The sequence below is a fragment of the Neovison vison genome, chromosome 6 (assembly GCF_020171115.1).
Source record: "Neovison vison isolate M4711 chromosome 6, ASM_NN_V1, whole genome shotgun sequence".
In the NCBI taxonomy this organism is placed as follows: Eukaryota; Metazoa; Chordata; class Mammalia; order Carnivora; family Mustelidae; genus Neogale; species Neogale vison.
In genome coordinates this window covers 213244463-213270438 of record NC_058096.1, presented here as the reverse complement: position 1 = coordinate 213270438, position 25976 = coordinate 213244463, and the positions used below count along the sequence as shown (strand labels likewise).

The 25976-nt window shown below is 52.5% G+C and overlaps 2 protein-coding genes across 4 annotated transcripts in view; both read left to right on the top strand.

The window, feature by feature from the left end:
• SLC27A1 (solute carrier family 27 member 1) overlaps positions 1 to 9738 on the top strand; it is a 35396-nt gene extending 25658 nt beyond the window's left edge. For all 3 annotated transcript variants that reach the window (XM_044253957.1, XM_044253959.1, XM_044253956.1), the window contains exons 8-13: positions 4685 to 4894; positions 6019 to 6145; positions 6234 to 6371; positions 6451 to 6615; positions 7001 to 7147; positions 8351 to 9738. In XM_044253957.1, the coding sequence (XP_044109892.1) occupies positions 4685 to 4894; positions 6019 to 6145; positions 6234 to 6371; positions 6451 to 6615; positions 7001 to 7147; positions 8351 to 8508 (945 nt within the window). In that variant the 3' untranslated portion in view covers positions 8509 to 9738. The remainder of the gene's footprint in view (positions 1 to 4684; positions 4895 to 6018; positions 6146 to 6233; positions 6372 to 6450; positions 6616 to 7000; positions 7148 to 8350) is intronic.
• A 6717-nt stretch (positions 9739 to 16455) lies between these two features.
• Positions 16456 to 24063, top strand: PGLS (6-phosphogluconolactonase). The gene is made up of 5 exons (XM_044253955.1): positions 16456 to 16775; positions 19930 to 20037; positions 20517 to 20618; positions 20906 to 21046; positions 23702 to 24063. The coding sequence occupies exons 1-5, from the start codon at positions 16488 to 16490 to the stop codon at positions 23837 to 23839; spliced, it is 777 nt and encodes a 258-aa protein (XP_044109890.1). The 5' UTR covers positions 16456 to 16487; the 3' UTR covers positions 23840 to 24063.
• The last annotated feature ends 1913 nt before the right edge of the window (positions 24064 to 25976 follow it).

Here is a 25976-nt window from a genome sequence, read left to right as displayed (position 1 = left end):
GAGAGAGAGAGGAGGAAGCAGGCTCCCAGCTCAGCAGAGAGTCCAATGCGGGGCTCGATCCCAGGACTCTGGGATCATGACCAGAGCCGAGGGCAGAGGCTTTAACCCACTGAGCCACCCAGGTGCCCCAAGAAACCATTTTTAAAGCGAACAGTTCAGTGGTGTTTGCTATATTCACAATGTTGTGTAGCCATCATCTCTGTCTAGTTCCAGAACATTTCCATCACGCCAGAGGGAAAACCCGTTAGCAGTCACTCCCCATCCCTGTCCCGTCACTGGCAGCACCCCCCCACCCCAAACTGGGTAACCACTAATTTGCTTTCTGTCTTCATGGATTAGCCTGTTCTGGACATCTCTTGTAAGTGGGACTTACACAGTGTGTGGCCTTTTGTGTCTGGTAAGGACTATTGTTAAAACAAGAAAATTGAAAGCAGGGTCTTGAAGGGATATATTTTTTTAATTTTTAATTTTTTATTAACATATAATGTATTTTTAGCCCCGGGGTACAGGTCTGTGAATCGCCAGGTTTACACACTTCACAGCACTCACCATAGCACATACCCTCCCCAAAGCCCATAACCCCACCCTCCTCCCCCACTCCCCTCCCCCCAGAAATCCTCAGTTTGTTTTGTGAGACTAAGAGTCTCTTATGGTTTGTCTCCCCACACCGGTCCCATCTTGTTTCATTTTTTCCTTCCCTATCCCCCAAACCCCCCACATTGCCTCTCAGATTTCGAAGGGATATTTGTATATCCCTGTTCCCAGCAGCATGATTTACGATAGCTAAAGTATATAAGCCACCTAGGGGCTACCAACCTGGGAATGGATAAACAAGAGGTGGTGTATTCATATGACAGAATATTGTTCAGCCTTCAAGAGGGAGAAATTCTGGCACATTCCACAACATAGATAAACTTCGAGGACGTTATGCTGAGGGAAATAAGCTAGTCACCCAGAGACAAACGCTGTATGATCCCTCTTATATGAGGGACTTAGAGCAGTCACGGTCATAGAGACAGGAGGTAGCCTGGTGGGCACCTGGGGCTGGGGTGGAGTGGGGACTCAGTGGTTCGTGGGGATAGAATCTCAGTTCTCCAAGATAAAAGGAGTCCTGACAGATGATAGTGGCTGCACGGCAGGGTGAGTGTTCTTAATGCTACCGAACTGTGCTCACAATGGTAAATTTTATGTTATGTATATGTGGACACAACAACAAAAGGGAAAAAACAAACAAACAAATACCCCATAAGCTCAGCCCCATCATCACAGCCAAAATGTGACAGTGAGCTCTCAGTATCATCAGAAATCTGAGCAGTGGCTCCACCCCCTGTGTCTCACTGGGTCAAAATGTGACTTTCCCCCGTTTCTATAATTTGGAAAAAATCTGGTTTTAGAGGAGACCCACACATTTTGACCTGTCGATGTGTCTCATGAGGATCCCTTCATCTGTAGGAGCCCTTTGTCTCTTTTTTCTTTTTCTGCCTTATATTTACTGAAGGGCTGTGCGTCCTATAATATTTTCCCAGTCTGGACGTTGCTGGGGTGTCTCTTAACATGTTCCTCTATCCCCGGTGTTTCCTGTCCGTTAGGAGTTGGGTACAATGCAGTGTTTCTCAGCCATGATGCTAAGGATATTTGGGGCTGGATCATTTGGCGGGGGCACACTGTGTACTATAGGATATTCAGCAGCATTCTTGACCCAAAATCACTAGACCCCGCCCCCCTTCCCCCCCAGGTTGTGAGCATTAAAAATGTACCCAGATGTTGCCAAGGGTTCTGAGAGGACAGAGTTGCTGGTGGTTGAGAACCTCTGGTCTAGATAATTGATCAGCTTCAAGTTCAGCTTTTTTTCCTGGAAGGCCCGTAGTGTCTGGTGGTCCCTCTCTTTGTCCTTGACGTGCCATACTCCCACTGGGCACTGGGCACTGTCTCCAGATCCTTGATAGTCTATTCTGTTTCTAAGAAGGGGAATTTCTGTGTCAAGAGAAGTACCCAGGAAACCCTAGGGGTCCTTTAAGGAATAGAGGACAAAATCCTCAAAGGTCAAGTTTAACAAGAATGTTGCTAAAACAAGCGCATGCATTTGGGTTCAGAAATCCCATCCTCTGGCTGTTGGATGGGGAAACGGTGGCTGCAGCCAAATGACAGAACACCTATCCTCACGGGAGACAGCAGGCTGTCATTTAGAACCCACTTTCTTAGTTACATAGGAACAGACAGGCAGGAGACAGGGCTGGACCCCTTCTCATCCCTGGGGGACTGAGTATGTGGTGCCTTTATCCTCCCATACCCACTGGGGTGTGTGCACTTAAAGTATAAGGTCACCCTGACACAGGAGTCATGGCAGGGTCCCAGGTCAATCATCTCCTCCCAGAATCTTTTTTTTTTTTTTTTCCCTATTCATCCAATCTCTTTTTTAAAATTTAAATTTAATTAATTAACATATACTGTCTTATTAGCTTCAGAGGTAGAATTCAGTGATTCATCAGTCTCCTGTAATACCCAGTGCTCATTCCATCATGTGCTCTCCTTAATGCCCATCACCTGGTTATCCCATCCTCCTACCCCCCTTTTTATTTTATTTTTAAATTTTTTTCCACCCCCCTTTTTAAAAAAGGTTTTATTTATTTATGAGGTAGAGTGCACAGCGGGGGTGGTGGTGGGGAGGGACAGAGGGAGAGGCAGAAGCAGACTCCCCCGCTGAGCAGGGAGCCCAATGCAGGGCTTGATCCCGGGATCCAGGGATCATGACCTGAGCTGAAGGCAGATGCTTAACTGACTAAGCCCCCCAGAGGGCTCCCCAGCTCCCAGTTTCTATCCAGTTGTCACCCTGTAGGCTGGAGGTCTTGCCGAAGGCCCACTGATGTATGGCTCTCTGAACTGACCTGAGTTGTCTTCCCTTGAGCACTGGGTCTGTCTGAGGGTCCAGACCAGAGGTAAAGATTAAATGTTTGCTCTCAGTGCAGGGACACAGCCTCGGGCCCGAGGGGGTCATTACCCCCTCAGCTGCCTCAGTCATGGCTGGCATCCCTCCCCTGGCCTGAAGAGAACAGCTGAGAGCTGCTCAGGGCAGGACTTTGCATCATTTGACAGGAGCCAAAAGCCTAACCTAAACCCTGGCTTCCTGAAGAAGGGGATTTATTAGCTCATGGACCTGAAGATTCCACATGGGGACAGCTTCAGGCACAGCCTGATCCAGGAGTGCCTCAATCCCTCTCCAAGAGCCAAAAGCCTAACCTAAACCCTGGCTTCCTGAAGAAGGGGGTTTATTAGCTCATGGACCTGAAGATTCCACATGGGGACAGCTTCAGGCACAGCCTGATCCAGGAGTGCCTCAATCCCTCTCCATTTCTTGTCTTTCTCCTTCCTTAGTGGCAGCTTCCTTCCCAGCCCTGCTTCTCTGGGGCTGGGAAGGTTCCCAGCAGCTCCGGAGATAAAGAGCCTTTCTCTTCTTTTTGGTTTATCAGAAGTTCTGGGGCTGATTCTTATTGGTCTAATTCTGGTTAGGTTTAAACCACTTAGTAGCTGAGGTTGTACTGGGCTGATTGGCCAGACCCTGTCTGATGCTCTGCCCTGGAGATGGGGTGGGCTGGGCCACAGGCAAAAGCAGGGACCTGAACCTCAGGGCCCAAGGAGAGAACGTAGTGCCATTGGGTTCCGATCTAACCTCCTGGTTAGATCTTGGGCACTGGTTAGAACTTAGCGCCATTGAGTTCCGATCTAACCTCCTGGTTAGATCTTGGGCACGCTCTTTCCCTCTGTGGATCTCAGGGCTTCATGTCCAACATAGGGTGTTGGGAGAATTAAATGAACTCTGTGCTTGGCGGGAGAGAGTACTCAGCACATTTGTTTTCTCATCAGAGATTTAGCAAGCAGTGTTCAGGGACAGTCTGTCCTCAGCGGTTACCTTTCTCCCAAAACGGGAGAGCCAGATGCATCCCAGGGAAGAATGCCCCAGGGAAGAAAGCATGCGTGCAAAGGCCCCGAGGAGGAGCTGTGGTGGTAGCGGGTGTTGGTGGGAAATGAAAGGAGAGGAGACAGTGAGGACGGTGGGGCCAGAGGGAACTGGCCCCTGGCAGAAATTTGGACTTGGTCCTGTGTGTGAGGGGAAGGTGTGAGCGCTTGGAAGCTGTGACATTCAGCTTGGCGGTTAATCCCGAGCTCGTAACTGCTTCATTCAGACTCCGGAGTCAGGCTGCCCAGCTTCAAATCAAGCTCTGTTGTTTATCAGTTTTGGTCCAGGTACTTACTGTTGGTGACCCTCAGTAAAAATTGGGGATGTTGGTGGTAATCATTCAAAGTCAACCCAGAGATGAGGACTGGAAGGCGCCTGAGGTATCTGGGAGATGCACCCCTCCCCACTGGGAGTGGAGCCCGCGGAGCTAGGGCTGTAGGCTGAGGGCTGGCTGGTGGGGTGTCAGCGGTGCGCCCCTCAGTCTTGCGCTGCCTGTGGCACACACGGGGGTCCCTGGAGACAGCGTGGGGAGCAGAAGGGCGGGGAGGGGCATGAGAATCGCTGAGTGCATCCTCCTGCCCCCCACCCCCATCCAGCAAGGGGTAGGCACAAATGGCCCGGGGTTGGGGAGGTGGGTGTTACAGCGCCTGAAGACGATTTGGTTTTAGCACCCAGGTCGGAGTGGTGACTCTCCTCAGGCCCACCCCTTGCTTTCCCACGCCTCCCCAGGTGGTCCAGTACATCGGGGAGATCTGCCGCTACCTGCTGAAGCAGCCGGTACGTGAGGCGGAGGCGCGGCACCGTGTGCGCCTGGCGGTGGGCAATGGGCTGCGGCCCAACATCTGGGAGGAGTTCACCGAGCGCTTCGGTGTGCGCCAGATCGGCGAGTTCTACGGAGCCACTGAATGCAACTGCAGTATAGCCAACATGGATGGCAAGGTGGATGGGGATGGGGGTGGTGGGGGGTGGGCGTGGGCAGGTTATCGCTGCCACCTTGGCCTCCCCAGTACCCCCCCACCCGCCCCCGGATTCTTGTAGGACAGCCTTACCCCTGGGAGGGCTCTGCCAGGCTGACAGGGTTGGGGGAAGGGGGAGCTCCTAGGCCTGGCAGGACCACACACAGCCCTGGGTCTGTGCCCCCAGAGTTCAAGTCCTCTGTCAGGCGGTATACCTTGGGCCAAGGCCTCAGCCTTCATGAGCCTCAGGCCCCACCTGTGGGGGTATCGGGTGAGCAGGGACCTGGGGGTCCTGGCCCGGGGTTGGCGTGCCCATCTCCTTCTACCGGGGAAGCCACTCAGACTCCTTGGGCTTTGGTTTCATCATCTGTAAATGGGGATGATAGCTCCCTGGGTTTGTCGGATCCCCAGCAGACCGTGAGCTCAGCACAGCACCCCCAGGGAGCAGGCTCTCTGCAGATGGTTTGAGGGTTAGCAATCACTGTCTCCATTCTGTCCGAGCGGGACCCTCCTCTTATGCAGCCCTACTAAGCCACGCATAGATCAGGAGAATCATGATAAAGCAAGCGTCTGGGGGCAAGGATTCCTTTTTTGTCTGTCTCTCTGTTGGGGCCCCAGTACCTGAGAGCCAGCCTCCCCTCCCCCTGCCCCAGCCCCATGCATATCTGTTAAATAGACAGCCGGGAAGATACCCTGGCCATGCTCATGGAACTTGCTGCTGTAACAAATATGCCCAACAGTGTAGAAACAGGCATTTCTATTCATTGGATTGAGCCAGGTGGGCAGTGGGCTTCAGGGTCCTTCTAGACATTTCCTTCCTGCCAGCACAGAGGGTTTTATGGACCTGGAAGTGGTGACCAGTCAGCGGGTTTCCTCACATGGTTGCAAAGGCAGCTGGGAAGGGGGGGAAGAGGGAGCCTGAGTCCCAGGAAGGAGGCACTGCCCTTAAGACCCCCTTTTTCAGATCACCCAAGGTCACAGAGTTCAGGCAGCGCAGGGGCGTTCATTCCAGCCCCTGGGGCAGGAAAGGCAAGGTGTCCGTGGGGAGGACGCTGTGTCCCCTCCATCCCCTGGGGCTTCTCACCAACTCAGATCGCTCTGTCCCAGGTTGGCTCCTGTGGCTTTAATAGCCGTATCTTACCCAATGTGTACCCCATCCGGCTGGTGAAGGTCAATGAGGACACCATGGAACTACTGCGGGATGCCCAGGGCCTCTGTATCCCATGTCAGGCTGGTGAGCCAGGCCCTGTCCAGTCCCCTGGGGAACTGGGGCCCCCACCCCCTGCCCACCCAGCACAGTCTGAGGGTGGCCTCCTTCCCAGGGGAGCCCGGCCTCCTTGTGGGCCAGATCAACCAGCAGGACCCACTGCGTCGCTTCGATGGCTACATCAGCGAGAGTGCCACCAGCAAGAAGATTGCACACAGTGTCTTCCGCAAGGGCGACAGTGCCTACCTCTCAGGTGGGAAGACCCCGGGGGTGGGGTGCTGGCTATGGAGATGGTGAGCCACCATCTCACCTCTCCTTCTCCCCTCTGCCAGGTGACGTGCTGGTGATGGATGAGCTGGGCTACATGTACTTCCGGGACCGCGGCGGGGACACCTTCCGGTGGCGTGGGGAGAATGTTTCCACTACAGAGGTGGAGAGTGTGCTGAGTCGCCTTCTGGGCCAGACAGACGTGGCTGTGTACGGGGTGGCTGTGCCAGGCAAGCTGGGGTTCTGGGGCTGGTCCTAGGGTATGGCAGCCCCGGAGGAGCCAAACCTGCATGAGCTTGAAGGCACAGGTGCCCTTGGGCAGTGCTCAACCTGGGTAACTGCACATGGCAGCCGGGATAGGGGCCCTGGATCTGGAGTCACCCCTCATGGATGATAATCAGCCTTGGTTTCCTTATCCAGAAAATGGGATCAGGAAAGCTACTGTCTTACTGTTACAGAGAGTGCTGCAGGAGCTCAGTAACACAGTGACTGTTCCAGCAAATGTTATCTCAGATGGCAGGGATTGGACATCAGAGGCCAGGGGCCTCCAAGGGTGCATCCAGTCCTGCGATGGGACAAAAGGTGGGGTGTTCTTAGCAAAACCTCTGTCTCCAGGAGTGGAGGGAAAAGCAGGCATGGCAGCCATCGCGGACCCCCACGGCCAGCTGAGCCCCAATGCACTGTACCAAGAGCTGCAGAAGGTTCTGGCGCCCTATGCCCGGCCCATCTTTCTACGCCTTCTGCCCCAAGTGGACACCACAGGTGCGGCCTCCTGTGTCTGTCTGTCCATCTGTCTGTTGATTCAGCAACCATTTGCTTATTTGTCCCATTTTAGGCGCCCCCGCCAGGTCTGATTGCAATGGTCCATGGCCAGCGGGCACCATGGGCTCATGTAGGGGCCTTACCTTGTTTTCTCTGCATCATTATTTATTCCCATTCCTCGATCCCAGCCCCCCTAGGCATTCTGCAGTGTTTGGTGCATTTCTTCCATTTCCTGTATTTTTCTGATGAAAGGAAATTTGAGCAAATCGTATTAGTACCTCGGAAGTTCGCAGAACTAAGAGGTTCCAGCTCCTATAAGTCACCTGTTTGTAATTTTTGTCCATCTTTTATAGCCTTGCTCTCTTTTTCTTCTTGACCAGAAGTTTCTCCTAATAGTCCCATTGTTAATTCCTTAGCGGTTTCGGACATCAGGAGTCTTCTCTTGGGAGTCTTAACTGTCAATCTTGTTAAGGGGGCCTTTGTTGAAAAGCCCTTCATTTTGATACAAACTTACCTTTTTTTTTCTTTTTTAATCTTATGGGTTGTGTTTTTGAAGTTCTGTTTAAAACGAGAAACCTTCTCAACTCCAATGCACACAGGTCTCCTGCCTCAGTTTTTTCCTACTCACCCTATCCCTGAGCCTTAATTTTCATGAAACTTTTCTTTAATTGTCCACCGCAGGGAGTGCAAACTGTTTCTTAAAGGACCAGATGGTAAATATTCTCAGATCTTTTTGGGCCATGCAGTCTCTGTCCCAGCAACTTACCTCTGCCTCTGTTGTGCAAAAGCTGCATTGGATGGTGTGTAAATGAGTGGGTGTCACTTTGTGCCAGTAAAAACTCTTTACAAAACAGATGATGAGCTGCATTTGGCCCTCAGCTCTGGGTTGCTGACCTCCGACCTACTTTGTGGCAGATTCAGCCCTTCCTTGGCCTCATGGGAAGTGGACCCGTGCCCAGGCAGGGAATCCACAGTGTTTGGGATTGTGATGGGGTAGTGGGCAGGGAGGTCTCCCTGGAGGAGGGGGTATGAAGTCAGGATCTGAAGGACAAGGGGGAATCAGGCCAGCAAAATGGGGAAGCATGTTTCCAGCGCTAGGGGATGGCTTATGCAGAAGCCTGGAAGTGTAGGACAGGATGGTGAGTTTGGGGATCCCAGAACCTTCCCCCCAACAGCTGAGAAACCCTATGCCCACCCCCACAGGCACCTTCAAGATCCAGAAGACTCGACTGCAGCACGAGGGCTTCGACCCACGCCAGACCTCGGACAGGCTCTTCTTCCTGGACCTGAAGCAGGGCCACTACCTGCCGCTGGACCAGGGTGTCTACACCCGCATCTGCTCGGGTGCCTTTGCCCTCTGATGCTCCTCCTCTGCTTGCTAGAGGCTGCCGGCTGGACCCTGCCGGTGAGGCAAGCTTGAGCCGGACAGCCCTGCCTGGGGAGGGGCTGGTCCAGATGCTCCAGGTGGGGCCATCCTAGTGCCGAGCAGCTGGATCCCAGCAGGAGCCCACGGCTCTCCTTTTTTCTCTTCTAGGCTCTCTCCTGCCTGAATTCTGGCTTCTGTGTTTATGTGTGTGTGTGTCTTCTCCCTGCTTCTGTTCATCTGCCCTCACCTCTTCCCTCTCTCCTCCCCTGCTCTCTCCTGGGATCTATAGGCGTGCAGGGTCTCGTTGCCCTCGAGGGGCATCTTGCTGGATCCTGGACCCAGAGTGGAGCCTCCTGGCCTCCCTCTCAGCTGTGCCTTAAGGAGCCTCTGTCCAGGCCTCCCCAGGCTGCCGGACTCCAGGGCATCCTCGCCCTCTCTGAGTGCCAGGCAGACCCTCCATCCTCCCCCACGCCCCCCCCCGAGCAGAGGAGCCACAGGTGGTCCACCCCACTCACCTGGATGTAGTGGGGCATTGTTAAGGGACCTCCAGGCTAGCTAGAGATCTCCCAGGCTGGGCCAGTTGCCCTTTGCACTTGACCATCTTTGCTGGGTCTCCCATACACTGTCTGCCCTTCCTGATGCCCGGAAGGTTCCAGAATCAACTCTTACCCCTTGGACATTGCCCCTGCCCACATGTCTCCTTTTAGGCGTCTCCACGGAGCTCCTGTTAGAGGGGCCCTTGAAGATTGCATTGGGTGGCTGTTCGGCTCACCGTTCAGATGCCCACCCCGGCAGAGGCCTCTCGGTGTCCCCATTTGGCACGGCTACTGCTGGGACCCATAGGAGTGGCAGCAGGGGTGTCAGGGGAGGGCTCGTGCCTGGGGGGTGGTGTCTGAGATGGACTTTTGGGCCTTGGGGTTTCCAGCCTGTTGAATATCCCCACTGGCCTCGTTGGTGATGGTGACCCAGTGTTGGTGGTGACATCCTGGACGACACAGCCAGGATGGCTCGGATGTCCCCGTTGGCCTTGTTGGTGGCTCATCCTGGACTCCCATGGTTGGGACTGGCCACCCAGACTGTCCATCCTGCTCTCCTCCCGCAGCAGCATCCAGCCCCACAAACACTGGGACTAGCGCTGTTGCATGTGGGCCTTTCCAAGCACCACCAAGGTTTTGTTTCCTGGTTGAATTCAAGAAATAAACCTGCAGAGTGTCTGGTGCCGGAATCCCGGTTATTTACTGTCCGTCTCCATGTGGCGCGGAACCCTTTCTGAGTTTCAGATGGCAGGACTTTTTGCTGGGGAACTCACGGTCATTTCTTGCTGCCCCCCCCCCCGGCCTCTGGGGTCTGGGGACTGGCTGCATATGGGGGTGGGGGTGAGGGGAGGGGAGGTGGGGGAGTGAGGAAGGGTGGGAGATGGGGGGCTTGGGGGTGCAGAGGGGTGGTTAGCATCCTCCCTACCTCCCGGCAACCTCTGGGGCCTCACGGAGTCCTGCACCAGCTTCAGCCCCAGGGAAGGGACAGTTGATCTGCCTGTGGGTTCTGGCAGGTGCCCCAGTGTGGCCGTAGCTCTGGGTGTGAGCTGCAAAGGGGCCCTTTGGAACTGGCTTTCCAATCCAGGACTCCCAGCTCCAGAGTCTAGACACTCAATCCTAATTTCTGCTGTTCCCCCTTCAGTATTACAATGTCTGTTTCATCTTGTCTCCACTGCAGGGGACAGAGGAGGAAAGGGTTGTGATGCCTGAGCATTTGCTGGGAGGGGGCAGCCCTGAGAATGGATTGGGGTGGGGGATGGATGAAGCCCTAGTTGACTGGGGATGGAGTGTCCCCAGTATGCTGATAAGGCAAGTGCATCCCATATGACATCCCATCAGACCTCGCAACTGCCATGGTCCCCCTTATACAGATAAGAAAACAGGCACGAAGGCAGCTCCTGGTGAGAAAGCGGACCAGCGGGACCTTTCCCATTCCAAAGCCTGTGACTCTCATCAGGGTAAGAGGCTCTCTCTGAGCTGGCAGGGAAATAATCCTGGTGACTCTCGGCAGCAGGCTCTGTGTTTGTCTTTTTAATTAATAACAGACTTTAAGTATTAGAGCAATTTCAGGTTCATAAAAAAATGAGCAGAAAGCACAGACTTCCCATACACTCGACCCCGCACCACTGTTTCCCTTACTATTTATGTCCTGCATTACCAACCTGTGTTTGTTACAACTGTGCTCTCGCAATGTTATTACCTGAAGTCCACGGCTTCCATCAGCGTTCGCTCTGTATTGTACCTTCCTTGGGTTTTTTTTTTTTTTTAAAAGATTTTATTTATTTATTTGACAGAGAGAGATCACAAGTAGGCAGAGAGGCAGGCAGAGAGAGAGAGGAGGAAGCAGGCTCTCCGCTCAGCAGAGAGCCCGATGCGGGACTCGATCCCAGGACCCTGAGATCATGACCTGAGCCGAAGGCAGCGGCTTAACACACTGAGCCACCCAGGCGCCCCCTTCCTTGGGTTTTGACCTGCGTCCATTGTGATGGTGTCATCATTCCTCTGCCTTAAAAATCCCCTGTGTTCCCATCTCTTCATCCTTCCTATCCCAATCCCTGGCCACCGTCGATCTTTTATGGTATCCATAGCTTTGCTTTTTCTGGGTCATGCACTTGGAATCCCACGAGGTACAGCTTTTTCAAACCAGTTTCTTTGACTTAGCAAGATGCTTTTAAGATCCTTGCCTTTGGCTGGCTTGAGAGCTTTGTATTTTTTATTTTTTTTTTAAGATTTTATTTTAAAGAGAGAGAGAGATAGCAGGAGTGGGAGGGGCAGAGGGAGGGGGAGAGAGAGAATCTTAAGCAGACTCCATGCTGAGCATGGGTGGAGCCAGATGTGGGGCTCGATCCCAGAACCCTGAGATCATGACCTGAGCCAAAACCAAGAGTCGGATGCTTAACCAATTGTGCCATTCAGGCGCCCCAAAAGCTTTTTTGTTGTTGTTTTGGTGGTTGTTGTTGTTGTTGTTGTTGTTTTGGAACAAGAAGTTCTGTGACTTGCCCCCAGGGACCATCATTAGGTCGGGAGGAAAGCCAGAATCAGAAGGTGCTCGGGAAGGATGTGTACAGAGAGGATGTTTGTCCCTGTGATGTGGGAAGAGAAACTCGCCCCAGCCTGGCATCAATACGTGGGCCAGGAGTGTCAGGGCTTAAGCGGCGTGTGAGGGACGAAGGGAGGGAGGGAGAAGCGTGCTGGAGAGGGCATGGGGAGGAGGGAGAGTTGAGGACATGAGAGGCTTCCAAGGAGAGGTGGCTGCAGGCTAGAACCTTGCCTCTAACCTTTCAAGGGTTTCCCTCGCTCTGGGGAAGAGTCCAGTCTCCTGGGTGCTGCCATCCTGAAGGCTCTTTTCCTTCCATGGTGATTGGTTGTTTCCAGTCTGTGTCTTGCTCCATGCCTTTACTCCTGCTGTCCCTTGTCCCTGAACCATTGTTCCTATGCTGCATGCCTGGCCAACTCCAGCTGATCTGTTTTTAATTAAGGTGTCATTCACATGCCAAATAATCCACGCTTGTAAATCGTACAATTTGGTGGCATTTAGTGATCGCAAAGTTGGGCAACTGTCGCCTCTGTCTGGTTCCAGAACATTTTCATTCTCCCAAGAGGAAACTTCAGACCCATTAAAGTCTCTCCCCCAGACCCTGGCAGCCACTAACTGGCTTTCTGTCTCTAGATTTGTCTATTCCTGACATTTCATGTCAATGAGATCATACAACATGTGGTCTTTGGTGTCTGGCTTCTTCCACTCAATGTCTTATTTTTAAGATTCATCCAGGTTTGTCCCTTTTTATGGCCAAATAATATCCCTTTGAATGGATGGGCCGTGTTTTGTTGACCATTTATCCAGTGGTGGACATTAAGTCATTTACACTGTTTGTCTATTGTGAGTAAGGCTGCTGAGAACATTCATATACAAGTCTTTGTGTGGACGTATGTTTTTAATTCTTTCTGGTATAAACCAAGGCGTGGAAATACCAGGTCATATGGTAACTGTTTAATATTTTGAGGACCTGCCAGACTGTTGTTCAAAGCGACTGTGCCATTTTATGGTCCCACCAGCAACAGTAAATCAAAGTTGCAATTTCCCACATGCTTGCCAGCACTCTTATTGGGAAATATATGTATTACAGACAAGACATGGCCAACACATGGACCTGAGTCTTCTCCCCAACCCGCTTCTCTGGCTCAGTTAAAGCTCCACGTGCATCCAATTAAGCTAGAAACTCAGGACTCAGTCCTGAATCCTCTTTTTTGTCATGTTCCAAGGCTCATAATCGGAAAGGACCAAGAACTCTGCCTCCAAGACACCCTGAACCCACCGAACCCAACCAGCACTAGATTTCTCTAGCCCACTAAATGGGCTCCTAGCTGGCCTCCCTGCTTCCATACCTTCTTTCACAATCCCTTCACCGAGTAGCCACAGTGACTTTTAAAAAACGGACCCTAGGGGCGCCTGGGTGGCTCAGTGGGTTAAGCCACTGCCTTCGGCTCAGGTCATGATCTCAGGGTCCTGGGATCGAGTCCCGCATCGGGCTCTCTGCTCAGCAGGGGGCCTGCTTCCTCTCTCTCTCTGCCTGCCTCTCTGCCTACTTGTGATCTCTCTCTGTCAAATAAATAAATAAATAAAATCTTTAAAAAAAAAAAAAAAAACAGACCCTAGTCACTCCCCTACTCAAAGCCCTCCAAAGGTTCCCCTAAGATCAGTTTTCCAGTCTCACCTTTCCTGTCTGGCCTGGGTGGTCAGCCTCCAGTTACACGTGTCTGCCTTCTGCTAGTTCCCGCCTTGGGGCTCTAGTCTCCTTGTGCCCCTGTTGGAGATGCTCTTCCTCCAAATACACAACCGTGTCCTTCCTGCCATTCAGGCTTCCATGTAAATGTCGTTTTTGTTCACCTACCGATCTCTACAGCCCCCAGTCACCTTCTCTCCCGTCACCCTATAGTATCTCCATTATTGTGCTGGTTTTTTCTTGTGTTTATGTGGCTTACCTGTTCATTGTCTGACTTCTCCAGGAGGGTATGAGCTAGGAGAGGGCAGGGACTGCTGCCCTCAGGGGCTCATTCAGATGAAGGACAGCATTGGGCACAGGTGGAGCTTGGGAAATGGTTTTCTTTTTTTTTTTTTTTAAAGATTTTATTTATTTATTTGAGAGAGAGAGACAGTGAGAGAGAGCATGAGCGAGGAGAAGGTCAGAGAGCGAAGCAGACTGCCCATGGAGCTGGGAGCCTGATGTGGGACTCGATCCCGGGACTCCAGGATCACGCCCTGAGCCGAAGGCAGTCGTCCAACCAACTGAGCCACCCAGGCGTCCCGGGAAATGGTTTTCTGAATGAATGAATGAATGAATGGTTGAAGAAACCATTGCACTCCCTGAGCCTCGGTTTCTCCAGGTGTGAAATGGGAGCATTTGAGGGAAGGCTCAGATGTATTGTGATGGTGAGTGAGGGCACGTGGAGCCCTGGTGAGCAGGACAGCTCCTTATAGGTGTAAAGTATCAGCATCGTGGGAACCAGGACATCAGAGCGAAAGCCTCTGGTCCTGATTTCTGCTGAAGCAAAGGGTGCTAAATAATAAAACTTGCCTGAACAACACTTTGCGGGTCGGCCTGTATAATTTGTCTATAGCACCTTCATTCACTGCCCCCAACTGTACTGTTTAAGGGACACCATGGGAACCCACCAGATTTTTTTTTTTTTAGATTTTATTTATTTATTTGACAGACAGAGATCACAAGTGGGCAGAGAGAGAGGAGGAAGCAGGCTCCCTGCTGAGCAGAGCGTCCGATGCGGGGCTCGATCCCAGGACCCTGGGATCATGACCTGAGCAGAAGGCAGAGGCTTCAACCCTGAGCCACCCAGGCGCCCCAACCCACCAGATTCTTAACAACACAGCATCCACATGATGCTTGCCTTCCCTTCCCAATCTGATATCCCACCCTTCTGCCCTCTGCTCCAAGACTACCCCTTAACCACTGAGGACCAAAATTGCTTAGAAGCTTGAAAGACAAAATGTGTTCAACATCTCGGAAATGAATAAATGCAGTTACCCCTCCCTTCTGCAGGCTGGATTCAGCCCCTCCTTCTTACTTTCCAGCTACTGCAGGCAGTCATGACTGTTTCCAGCAAATGGAGTCCTAGCCGCCAGTCTATGAGTAGTACTGAGATCTGGCCCATGGTCTGTGTTACTGAGGTGTCTAGCAGATAAAAGCAGTTCTTTCCTCCAAGTCTGTCTTGAACCTGAGCTGCTTTTTGTGATTTTTTCAGGATTAAAGGAGTGGAGCCATATTACAGAAGCAATTAGATAACTTTGAAATATGAGAAGGGGTGATGTGTGTGCGCAAGTGTGTATTTATGTCTTTTTAAAAAAAATTTATTTATTTATAAAGAGAGGGTGAATGGGGGGAGAAATTCAAGCAGACTCCCTGCTGAGCGTGGAGCCCACTTAGGGCTCCATCTCATGACCCATGAGGTCATGACCTGAGCCCAAAACAGGGGCCGAATGCTTCACCAACTGAGCCACTCAGGCGCCCCATCTGTCCTTTTGTATCATGGTCACTCTAGTGGGTCTGTGAAGTGGTGTCGCATAGTTTGATTTGCATTTTCCTGGTGGCTAGTGGACAGGACATCTTTGCATGTGGTCGTTGGCCATTTCTGTATCTTCTTTGGAGATGTCCCCTCATCTAGTGGAGATGTCTATTCAGAACCTTTGCCCGTTTTATTTATTTATTTATAAAGATTTTGTTTATTTATTTGACAGAGAGATCACAAGTAGGCAGAGAGGCAGGCAGAGAGAGAGGAGGAAGCAGGCTCCCAGCTGAGCAGAGAGCCCAATGCGGGTCTTGATCCCAGGGCCCTGGGATCATGACCTGAGCCGAAGGCAGAGGCTTTAACCCACTGAGCCACCCAGGTGCCCCAATTTGCTACTGATTTTAAAGATGTACTACCTATGCATGTCTCCTTGCACTTACTGAATTATCCCCCCACCCCCATAAGTGGGCCAGCTTCCCAGGCCCACCAGGCCTTCTCTTCTTTCCAGACTTCTCTGCCCATGCTATTCCCTGGAATACTCCTTCTCATCAGCCATTACACATTTGCCCCATTCTGGGAGCCTCTCCAGGCAAGAGCAAGGGTGGAGGCCTCTCTGGGTCCTCAGACACAGAGATCCCCGGGGAGCATTGGCAGAAGCAATTCAACAAGTATCTTTTCAGGTCCAACTCTGTGCCAGGCTTTCCTGGCATCAGGGAGCTTTCCAAGCATCAGAGAACAAAATAAAACTCTGTCCTCCTGTAGCTTATATTTTAATTAAAGAGGGAGACCAAAAAGAGCAACAAGATAAATATTATCAGGGGCACCTGGGTGGCTCAGTGGGTTGGGCCGCTGCCTTCGGCTCAGGTCATGATCTCGAGTTCCCGGGATCGAGTCCCGCATCGGGCTCTCTGCTCAGCGGGGAGCCTGCTTCCTCCTCTCTCTCTCTCTGCCTGCCTCTCTGCCTACTTGTGATCTCTCTCTGTCAAATAAATAAATAAAATCTTTAAAAAAAAAAAAAGATAAATATTATCAGGCTCAGGAACTTCAAAGTCCATCAAAAGGTGCCTTCCTCCAGGGAATCTCCCATCTCTTCCCTCCATCCCAACTCGCAATCCCTTCTTAGGGACCCCAGCTCTAGGGTCCTCTCTTTGGCCCCACCCTGACACCACGAGGCTTGAGAACAACCGCATCAGTTCTGCCTGCTCCAGCCCAGGGAAGAGCTCAGGAACATTGTGCAAAGAATCAAAGAGCCCCTTTGGATCACCGCAAGGCCCTGCCGCAACTTCACTCGTGGGACTGCGCATGTGCCATAGGCGGCCGCCCGTAGGTACTGACAGCCGTGCGGCAGGGCCGGCCTTCGCGCAGGCGCACTGGTGGCTGCCCGGAGCGCTTCCGCCTCCCTGCCGCCGCCGTCGCCATGGCCGCGCCGGCCCCGGACCTCATCTCGGTCTTCTCGAGCCCGCAGGAGCTAGGCGCGTCGCTAGCGCAACTCGTGGCGCAACGGGCAGCGTGCTGCCTGGCGGGAGCTCGCGCCCGCTTCGCGCTCGGCCTGTCGGGCGGCAGCCTCGTCTCCATGCTGGCCCGTGAGCTGCCCGCCGCCGCCGCCCCCGCCGGCCCCGCCAGCCTCGCGCGCTGGACCGTGGGCTTCTGCGACGAGCGCCTCGTGCCCTTCGAGCACGCCGAGAGCACGTACGGTCTCTACCGGGTGAGAGCTACGGGGGCCGCCGGGGGTCACACCGAGAGGGCCGCGCCCACCGCCCGCACCCGACTACGGGGGCCGCTGGGGGTCATATGAAGAAGGCCGCGCCCACCTCCTGAACCCCGCCACGGGGGTCGCATAGGGTCACACTCTGCCTTCTGCCACTATCTGGGAATGGCCTGCTGGGTGCCCTGAAATCCCACGTCCACTGCCACCGAGTGGGCCGGTAGGGACCTTGAAGTCTCGTTATGCTTTGTCCGGTGGCCAGGTAGAGGGAACACAGTCCGGGCGAGAGCGTGGAGGTCAAACAGTGGCCCATTCCAGGGACCCAGGGACCCAGAGACGTTCTGGCGCGCCAGCCCCGTAGCTTGCAAGGGCAGAGTTAGGGAAGGGCCAGGCAGGAGGTATCTGGTGTGGAGCCTGGGTCTCAGTTTTCACATCTCCAGCCTGGACGCCTTCAGGATGATCTACATGCTGCTCTCGGTGCTGATGACCTCCCAGTCTGGTTATTTAACTTGTGGCCTCAGGTCTTACACAATTAGGGAAACTGAGGCTTGGAGGAGGTGTGGTCTGCGCTGGGGTCCTCCAGCTGCATCAGCTAAGTCCTCCTGGGGAAAACACGCCCAGGGAGGTGTGGAAGGGGTGGGCTTGGTCAGAAGAAGCTACAGGTCACTTAGGTCCTGGTTGTGTTGCCTTCTCTTTGCGTAGAAGCTTGAGCTGACGATTTCCTGGTTTCTGTTGTTGTTGTTGTTGTTGTTTTGTTTTGTCATCAAAAGGAAGGTCTACTGATTATCAAACATTTTCTCCCCATAATCTCATGTAATTTCACAATAACCTATGAGGTTGAGGCTGTCATTTCCTCCATTTCATAGATGGAGAAACTGGGGCTGGAAAAGGAGAGCTTGTGTGCGGGGGAGGGGGGTCTCCTGCTGACCTGCAGGGGAGCTAGGGTCTGAACGGACCCCCCAGGGACCCCCAGGGACGCATCTCAAGGGCAGGGACCCCCCAGTGTGTCTTCCTCAAAAGCTTCCTTAAAAACTGGGCTCGCCTTTCTTTCTTTTTACTTTGCATGAATTTGAAGAACTTTTACTTTTTTTTGAACTGTACTTCCTCGAGTAACAAAATCCTAACAAAACAGTAAAAAAAAAATGTTGCAGGGTTGTTCATTGTCCCTGTATCCAGCGCTGGGGACACAGTGGGGTGTTGGAAAGTTCCTTCATGGGACTCATAGCTCATAGTGGGGCATCGGGCACCATCACACAGGGCAATAAATAAATAAATAAGAGCATTCACTTAATGCAGTGTGGACCAAAGATAATAGCGTGAGAGAGAAAGTGCCCGGGATATTTGAGCTGAGGCCTGGAGGTGTGAGGTCCTGGCCAGGGGCAGAGCTGGGCCAGAGGGTATGACAAAGACAAATGCGATGCCATGGGAACAAGTGTGGGGCAAAGATTTGCTCCTTCTGCCAGTTTCCCTGTGAGGGGAGTCCCGTGAGTTCCCTGGCGCTGTCCTAACAAAGGACCACAACTTGGGTGGCTTAAAACAAGAACTTATTTTCTTAGTTCTGGAGGTCAGAGCCTAAAATCCAGGTGTAGGCAAGGCCACACTCCCTCTGGAGGCTAGAGGGGAGGATCCTTGGTCCCTTCCAGCCTCTGGGGGCTCCTGGTGTTCCTTGGACTCCAGTCTCTGCATCTGCCTCTTCAAGGAGACCAGTCATTGGATTCAGGGCCCACACTACTCTACTTGAAGTCAACTAATGACATCTGCAAAGACCCCCCTTCCGAATAAGGTCTCATTCTGAAGTTCTGGGTGGACACGAATCTTGGGGGCCACGAGTCAACCCAGTATAGGAGCACAGGATTGCTTCTGTCCTCAAGGATGGATCCGGTATACCTTGGGGCTCTGTCAGCAGGAGTGTTCTCCTGCTTACCCTGTGTGCTCTGTGGGTCTGCTGCTGCTGAGGCCAGGGCTTCCTCTGGGCTGGGGGGATTAGCGGAGGCTGCCTCCTTCTTAGGAATGGTTTCTCAATGCCCACAGAATGTTAAGAGAGGAACAGTCCGATCAACCAGCAGTTCCACTTCCAGGAACCTGCCTGACTGACACTCCAGCCCTTGGCTCCCTGGCAGGAATAGCTCTGAGCCTGGTGGGAAGGGGCAGCTAAGGAGAGGATCAAGTGACAGAAAGAGGACACTGATAGCCTGCACTGGCTTTGCTCAGTGTAATCCCTAAGGGTGTGTGTCGATGGGAACCTTGGACAAAGCAGAGAGGTCTTGCCAACAACAGATCTGACCCTTGCCCTCCTTGGCTCACAGACCTTCCTTGGCTCCCCATTACCCTTAATACAGAGAGAGCTCTTACTCCTCGGGCCAGTGTTCAGGGCAGGCAGCCCTATGTGGTCTGGTATGTGTACTCCAAGTCCCTGTCCCTTGCCCCTTCTCATACAATATTTTTTGTGGCTTCCTGCTTTTCCACTGTGGCTCAGCTTGGCATTTTCTCCCTGGCACAGGATTCCAAGATCCTGTGTGAAGGGAGGCACCAACGTGGGGGTCACAGTTGTCCCTCCTGGAGCAGATCAAATCTGGGGAGATGAGGGAAAAGGCTAGAGCCCTCCATCTTGCAGGGGGCCTGATTCCAGGTGCTTCCAAAGAAATTAAATCCACCTTTCCGAGGCCGGGGCATGGGCTATATGCTGGCCGAGGACACCCTGTAGTGGCAGCCGAAGAGAAGTCAGTGCTTACCACTGTCACATGTGGTGTAGGGGAGGCACAGGCAGGGGTGGGTGCTCAGAGGAGGTGCTCTGAAGGACGCATAGGAGTCTCCCAGGCAAGGGCAGTGGCTTATGTGTGGGTTGGGGTCGCAGGGTCTGCAAAGCCTTGTGCAGGGCAGAGAGGGGCTGGGTTTTATCCTGAGGTGTAAGGGACTCTGGGGGCTTTGAAACAGGACTGTGGTACAGCCACACAGGTGCTGGCTGGGGCCAGAGGCCCCCAAACATGCTGGACTTGAAACACTCCTGGCGGAGTGCCGCCAGGATCCCAGCACACACAGAAGGTGGGTGCGATGATGGGTCTGTCCCAGGGACCTTTCGGTCACCCATGCAAATCTTGTGCCTCTGGGAGCTGAGTGTTGCTGTTGGGTGACTTTTTTCCTCTGTCTGCTGCAGACCCACTTGCTCTCCAGGCTGCCCATTCCTGACAGCCAGGTGATCACCATTAACCCCCAGCTGCCTGTGGAGGAGGCAGCGGAAGACTATGCCAAGAAGCTGAGACAGGTGAGTTGTGGTCGACCTTCTGGTCGTCCCATGCCCCCCACCCCCTACTTGGGCCCAGGGAGGCCTACTTGGCACCCAGGGAGGTGGTGGGGGAGTGGTCCAGCAGGTGGTGCTGCATGATTGTCACCAGCAAAAACTGCCCCCAGGGGTGGTTGGCAAATCCCGCCCCACCCTGGTCAGATGCCAGGAAGTTCCCTTTTCTGAGAGGCCACAGCCCCACCTTTGGGTCTCTCAGGGTGGCCCAGCTTCTGACCTCTGGAAGTGGGCTTGGGCTCTCACATCTGGGGGACAGTTGTGTCTCCAGACTCTTGGCCAATCAAATGGGTGAAACGTGGAACCTCCTAGAGACCCTTTCATGCAGGTGAGACTGAGTGTTGCTCCCTGTTAAAACCACTTGGGATTCTTTTTCTGATCACTGTCTCTTTGTGGCCTTCGAGTACCCCCCACAACCTCACAGGACTGTTTTCTCCCCCATCTAGGCCTTCCAAGGGGACTCCATTCCAGTGTTTGATCTGCTAATTCTTGGGGTAGGTCCTGATGGCCACACCTGTTCGCTCTTCCCAGACCACCCCCTCCTGCAGGTGAGTGTGCCCACATGGGCCTCTGCTGACTGGGGCTTCCAGAGGGAGGGCCACTTTTGGGCGCCAGGAGGTACCCACAGCGGGGTTTAGTTAGCATCTGCCAGTTGGCTGGGCTTAACCCTTTTGAGCCTCAGTTCACCCATCTTAAAATGAGGATTTAAATCAAGTACTACAGGATCAGTAGGAGGGGTTGGAATGATCCAACAGACCATCCCGGGTGTGTGTGAGTGCTCATGAAGCTGAAGTGACCTTGACCTTCTGTCTCCATCCCGGCCTTCCTCCCCCAGGAGCGGGAGAAGATTGTAGCCCCCATTAGTGACTCCCCAAAGCCACCACCACAGCGTGTGACCCTCACACTTCCTGTGCTGAACGCAGCTCGAACCGTCATCTTCGTGGCTACTGGAGAAGGCAAGGCAGCTGTCCTGAAGGTAATGGCCAAGGGCCCTATTCCCAAGAAGATCAAAGGTGTGTGGGCCCAAGGATGGAATATGGCCCCAGATACCATAGTACTGAAAGCACCAGGTGCCAAGGTACTTGAATAATTCTTGGGCTGAAGGGGAGGTGGAAGCTATAATTATAGGCTAGTTAGGAATAAACAATTATTAAAGCATATTGATGAGGTGAGGCCAAATCTGCATTCAGAGGCAAATTCATAGCTTTGAAAAGGCAGTTTTAAAAAAAGTATTAAATAGGGGTACCTGGCTAGCTCAGTCGGTAGAGCATGTGAGTCTTGAGCTTGGAGGTGTAAGTTCAGAGCTCCACATTGGATGTAGAGGTTACTTAAAAATAAAGTCTTGGGTGCCTGGGTGGCTCAGTTGTTAAAAAAAAAAATCTTAAAAAAAATTGTTAAACAAATTGACCACTTTAGACTTGAAATGAACAATAACGTAAGTCTAGAAAAAGTCAGTGGAAGGAATACCTGACATTATAATCAGAAATTAATGAATTGGTTAAGGGGAGGGTGACTCTGGGTTAAGCGTCTGACTCTTGGTTTCAGCTGGGGTGGTGATCACATAGTCATGAGATTGAGCCCCACGCCTGCCTGTGCCCTCTTTGGAGTCTCTCTCACTGTCCCTTTGCTTCTTACCTAACCCTCCTCATGGTCTCTCTCTCTCTCTCTCTAAAAAAGAGAAAAAAAATCTTAAAAAAAAAGAAATTAATGAATTGATTAGTATTCTTAAAAGCTTAGTAATAGATCCCAAAGATAAACCCTTGGCAAAACTAATCAGGGAGGAAAATTATGTAGGAGGAATAAGAAAAAAAGAGAGACAGTTAAACATAATATTTTAGGGAAATATAGAATATATAAGCTATTAAAAGTAAACTAAATAATAAAAAATATATTGTAATTGCCATCATTGAAAGACCAACTATGGGAGAAACTGGAAATATATATATATATATATATGTATATTTTTTAAGGTTTTATTTATTTATTTGACAGAGAGGGATCACAAGTAGGCAGAGAGGCAGGCAGAGAGAGAGGAGGAAGCAGGCTCCCCGCTGAGCAGAGAGCCCGATGCAGGACTCGATCCCAGGACCCTGAGTTCATGACCTGAGCTGAAGGCAGCGGTGTAACCCACTGAGCCACCCAGGCACCCCAAAACTGGAAATATTTTTAAAAAATTAACAAATAGGGGCGCCTGGGTGGCTCAGTGGGTTAAGCCTCTGCCTTCGGCTCAGGTCATGATCCCAGGGTCCTGGGATCGAGCTCCGCATCGGGCTTTCTGCTCTGTGGGGAGCCTGCTTCCCTTCCTGTCTCTGCCTGCCTCTCTGCCTACTTGTGATCTCTACTGTCAAATAAATAAATAAATAATCTTAAAAAAAAAAATTTAACAAATAACAATTCATCCTCCCAAACAGTTGAGCCCAGATGTCCTCATGGGCTGGCTTGGTGTTAGGGTTAAGGGTGCCGACTATAAAGAATCCAGCAGACCAGGATCCCTGCCCATGATGCCCAGCATGGCCTTGGGCAGCCACTTCACACCTCCACCCCAAGCCTCAACTTTCCCTTCTGTAGGGTGGGTTGGGAGGGCTCCTCCCTATGGACCTCCTGAGGGTCAGTCCAGGCAGTTTTAGCTCAGAGTACACTCACCTGAGGCCCCCCAAGCCTCAGCTTCCCACCTGTAAAATGGGGCTGGGCATAGAGGTGACCTCACAGAGTGAATGGGGCAGGCCCAGCTATCAGAAAGCAGCGTTTATGATTTCCACTAATTGCGAGGTCACGTGGGGTGATCAGCATGCCATGGTCCATGGACCCACATCCCGCCAGCTAAGAAGGATTTCTTTTTTAAAGATTTTATTTATTTATTTGCCTCTCTGTAGTCAAAGAGGCAGGCAGAGAGAGAGTGGGGGAAGCAGGCTTCCCGCTGAGCAGAGAGCCCGATGCGGGGCTCGATCCCAGGACCCTGAGATCATGACCTAAGCTGAAGGCAGAGGCTTAACCCACTGAGCCACCCAGGTACCCCTAAGAAGGATTTTATTTATTTATTTATTTATTTATTTATTTTTTCCAATTTATTTATTTTCAGAAAAACAGTATTCATTATTTTTTCACCACACCCAGTGCTCCATGCAAGCTGTGCCCTCTATAATACCCACCACCTGGTACCCCAACCTCCCACCCCCCCGCCACTTCAAACCCCTCAGACTGTTTTTCAGGATTTTAAAGCGGATGGGAAAAGAAAGAAAAAGCAGAATATTCTCTGACCCATGAAAATTCCGTGGAATCTGGATTGCAGTGTCCATGAATGAAGCTTCATGGGAACAGGCTCTGCCTGTTTGTTCATGTGTCATCTGCTGCTGCTTTCGCCGTGTGAGAGCAGAGCTGCGCACTCGTGACAGACAGGGTGTGATCTGCAGAATGCAATTGTGACCCCGGTCTGTGCAGGGCAGGTGTGCCAACCCCCGTGTCCTGTAGTCACAGATGATAGAAAATGCAGGGACCGACTGAGGCTAAGACAGCTGGAAGGGCGACATCCCCTCTTGAGAGTAGGACAGTCTTGTCCATGCAGGGAACTGGGAGCTCTGAGGGGCTATGTGGGTGCTGGGGGGTGCCTCATGCTCCTGCCCTTTCTATGCAGCGCATTTTGGAGGACAAGGAGGAGAACCCGCTCCCCGCCGCGTTGGTGCAGCCCCACACTGGGAAACTTTGCTGGTTCCTGGACGAGGCAGCGGCTGGACTCCTGACGGTGCCCTTTGAGAAGCATTCCACGTTGTAGCTGGCCCCAAGGGACTCCACGGCGGGGACCACAAATGGCCCTCGTGGGCCAGGACCTTCCTGGGCTGGGGTCCGCTGCCACCACCACTCCAGGCTTCATTTTCAAAAAGCCACCTGGTGCCGCAGGAAGGCCCCAGGGTCTGGCCGCCAGCCCTGCTCTGGGGGCACTCAGCCCACCGGCCAGGGCTCTGGGGGACCAGAGATTAAAGGGAGCATTTGCTTGAAGTCTCCACTCTCTCGTGGTCCTTGGTGTGTGGTGGGATGCCCCAGCTGAGTGTGTGACCCAAAGCCCTTGGCCCAGCAAGGGGAGGGCAGGGATGGGGTACCCTGGGTGAGTTTCTCAGGGTTGCCGGAGCAAAGGACCACAAAATGTATGGTCGCTCAGTTCGGGGGTAGGGGGTCTGAAATCAAGGTGTCCACAGGGTTGGATCCTTCTGGAGGCTCTGAAGGAGAGTCTGTCCTATGCCATTCTTCTGGTGTTTGGTGGCTGCTGGCAGCCCTCAGCCATCCTTGGCTTGTAGACTCATCGCTCCGGTCTCCTCCGCTCTTGTCACATGTCCTCCCCTGTGTCTCTGTGTCCTCTCCCATGTAAGGACACCTGCCAGTGGATATCAGACAGCCCTACATCCGGGGTGAATTCTTCTCAAGATCCTTAAGAATTACAGCTGCAAATAAGGTCACACTTGGAGGTTCCAGGAGACATGGCCTATGTGTGTGGGTGTGTGTGGGGGTGTTTAAAGAGTAACAAAATTTACCATGTTAACCATTTTTAAGCGTCCCGTTTGTGGCATGAAGTATGTTCTCTCTGCTTTCACTGCCGTCCATCCCCAGAACCCTTGGGAATCTGAAACTACACCTATAAAACAGCTCCCATTCTCCCCTCCCCCAGCCCCATGCACCCACAATTCAACTTTCTGACCGCTCTGGGCACCCCCCCATATGTGGAATTACACGTTATTTGTGCTTCTGTGGCTGGTGTCTTTCACTCAGCATAATGTCCTCAAGGTTCATCTGTGTTCGAGCCTAGGTCAGAACCTCCTTCCTCCTTATGGCAGAAGAACATTCCACCGTGCACATATGCTGTGTAGTTTCCCGTCCATCCACCAGCCACCGCTTGGGCGGCTCCCACACTTTGCTCATTGTGACAGAGCTACTACAGACTCAATTCTTTTGGGGATATTCCTAGAAGTAGAAAGGGTGATTCATATGGTGATTCTATGTTTAAATTTTGAGGCCCTCTGTACCGTTTTGCACAGCATCTATACCATTTTCTGTTCCTGCCGCTGGTGCCCAAGGCTTCTTCACCACCTCACCAATGTGTTTTTTTTTTTTTTTAAAGATTTTATTTATTTATTTGACAGAGAGAGATCACAAGTAGACAGAGAGGCAGGCAGAGAGAGAGAGAGAGAGAGGGAAGCAGGCTCCCTGCTGAGCAGAGAGCCCGATGCGGGACTCGATCCCAGGACCCTGAGATCATGACCCGAGCTGAAGGCAGCGGCTTAACCCACTGAGCCACCCAGGCGCCCCACCAATGTATGTTTTGTTTTGTTTTGTTTTGAAAGTGGCCTGGGGACATATCCTTTTGGCGTACACCGTTCAGCTCACTACACACTTAACTGAGCCCTCCCTGCACACAGGGGAGTGGCAGCCTCTGTGTCCGGCTCTGCTGCGGGCCTTGTCAGAGCCTTGAATGTTGAATGGGCCGAGACCCCTCAGTCTGTGATGTATCAGGGCTGCAGCATTTCCCCAGAGCTTGACTGTGCGTATAGACCACCCATCAGCCTTGTCGGGGAGGCTGGTGGGTGCATGGGAGCTTTGCCAGGTTTGGCGGCTGGGCACATCCCACAGAGGCACCTGATCAGGCCGTGGGGGTTGAAACCCTGAAGCCAAAACCACAGAAAGTGAAGTTTCCTTCAACCTCTTGTCTGGGTTGGTCACTCAGATGTGTGAGTGAGGAAGTGGGACAGGGCCTGGGGCGGAAACATGAAGAAAAGCAGAGAAAGCAGCCCAGCCATGGGCTTGGGCAACAGCAGGTGGCCATGCCCCCAGTGTTTCAGGCAGTAGCCAGGATGGGGGTGGGGGTGCCAAGAAGCAGAGGGATGTGATGAAAGGCATGGGGACCCCACATGGGGGTCCTT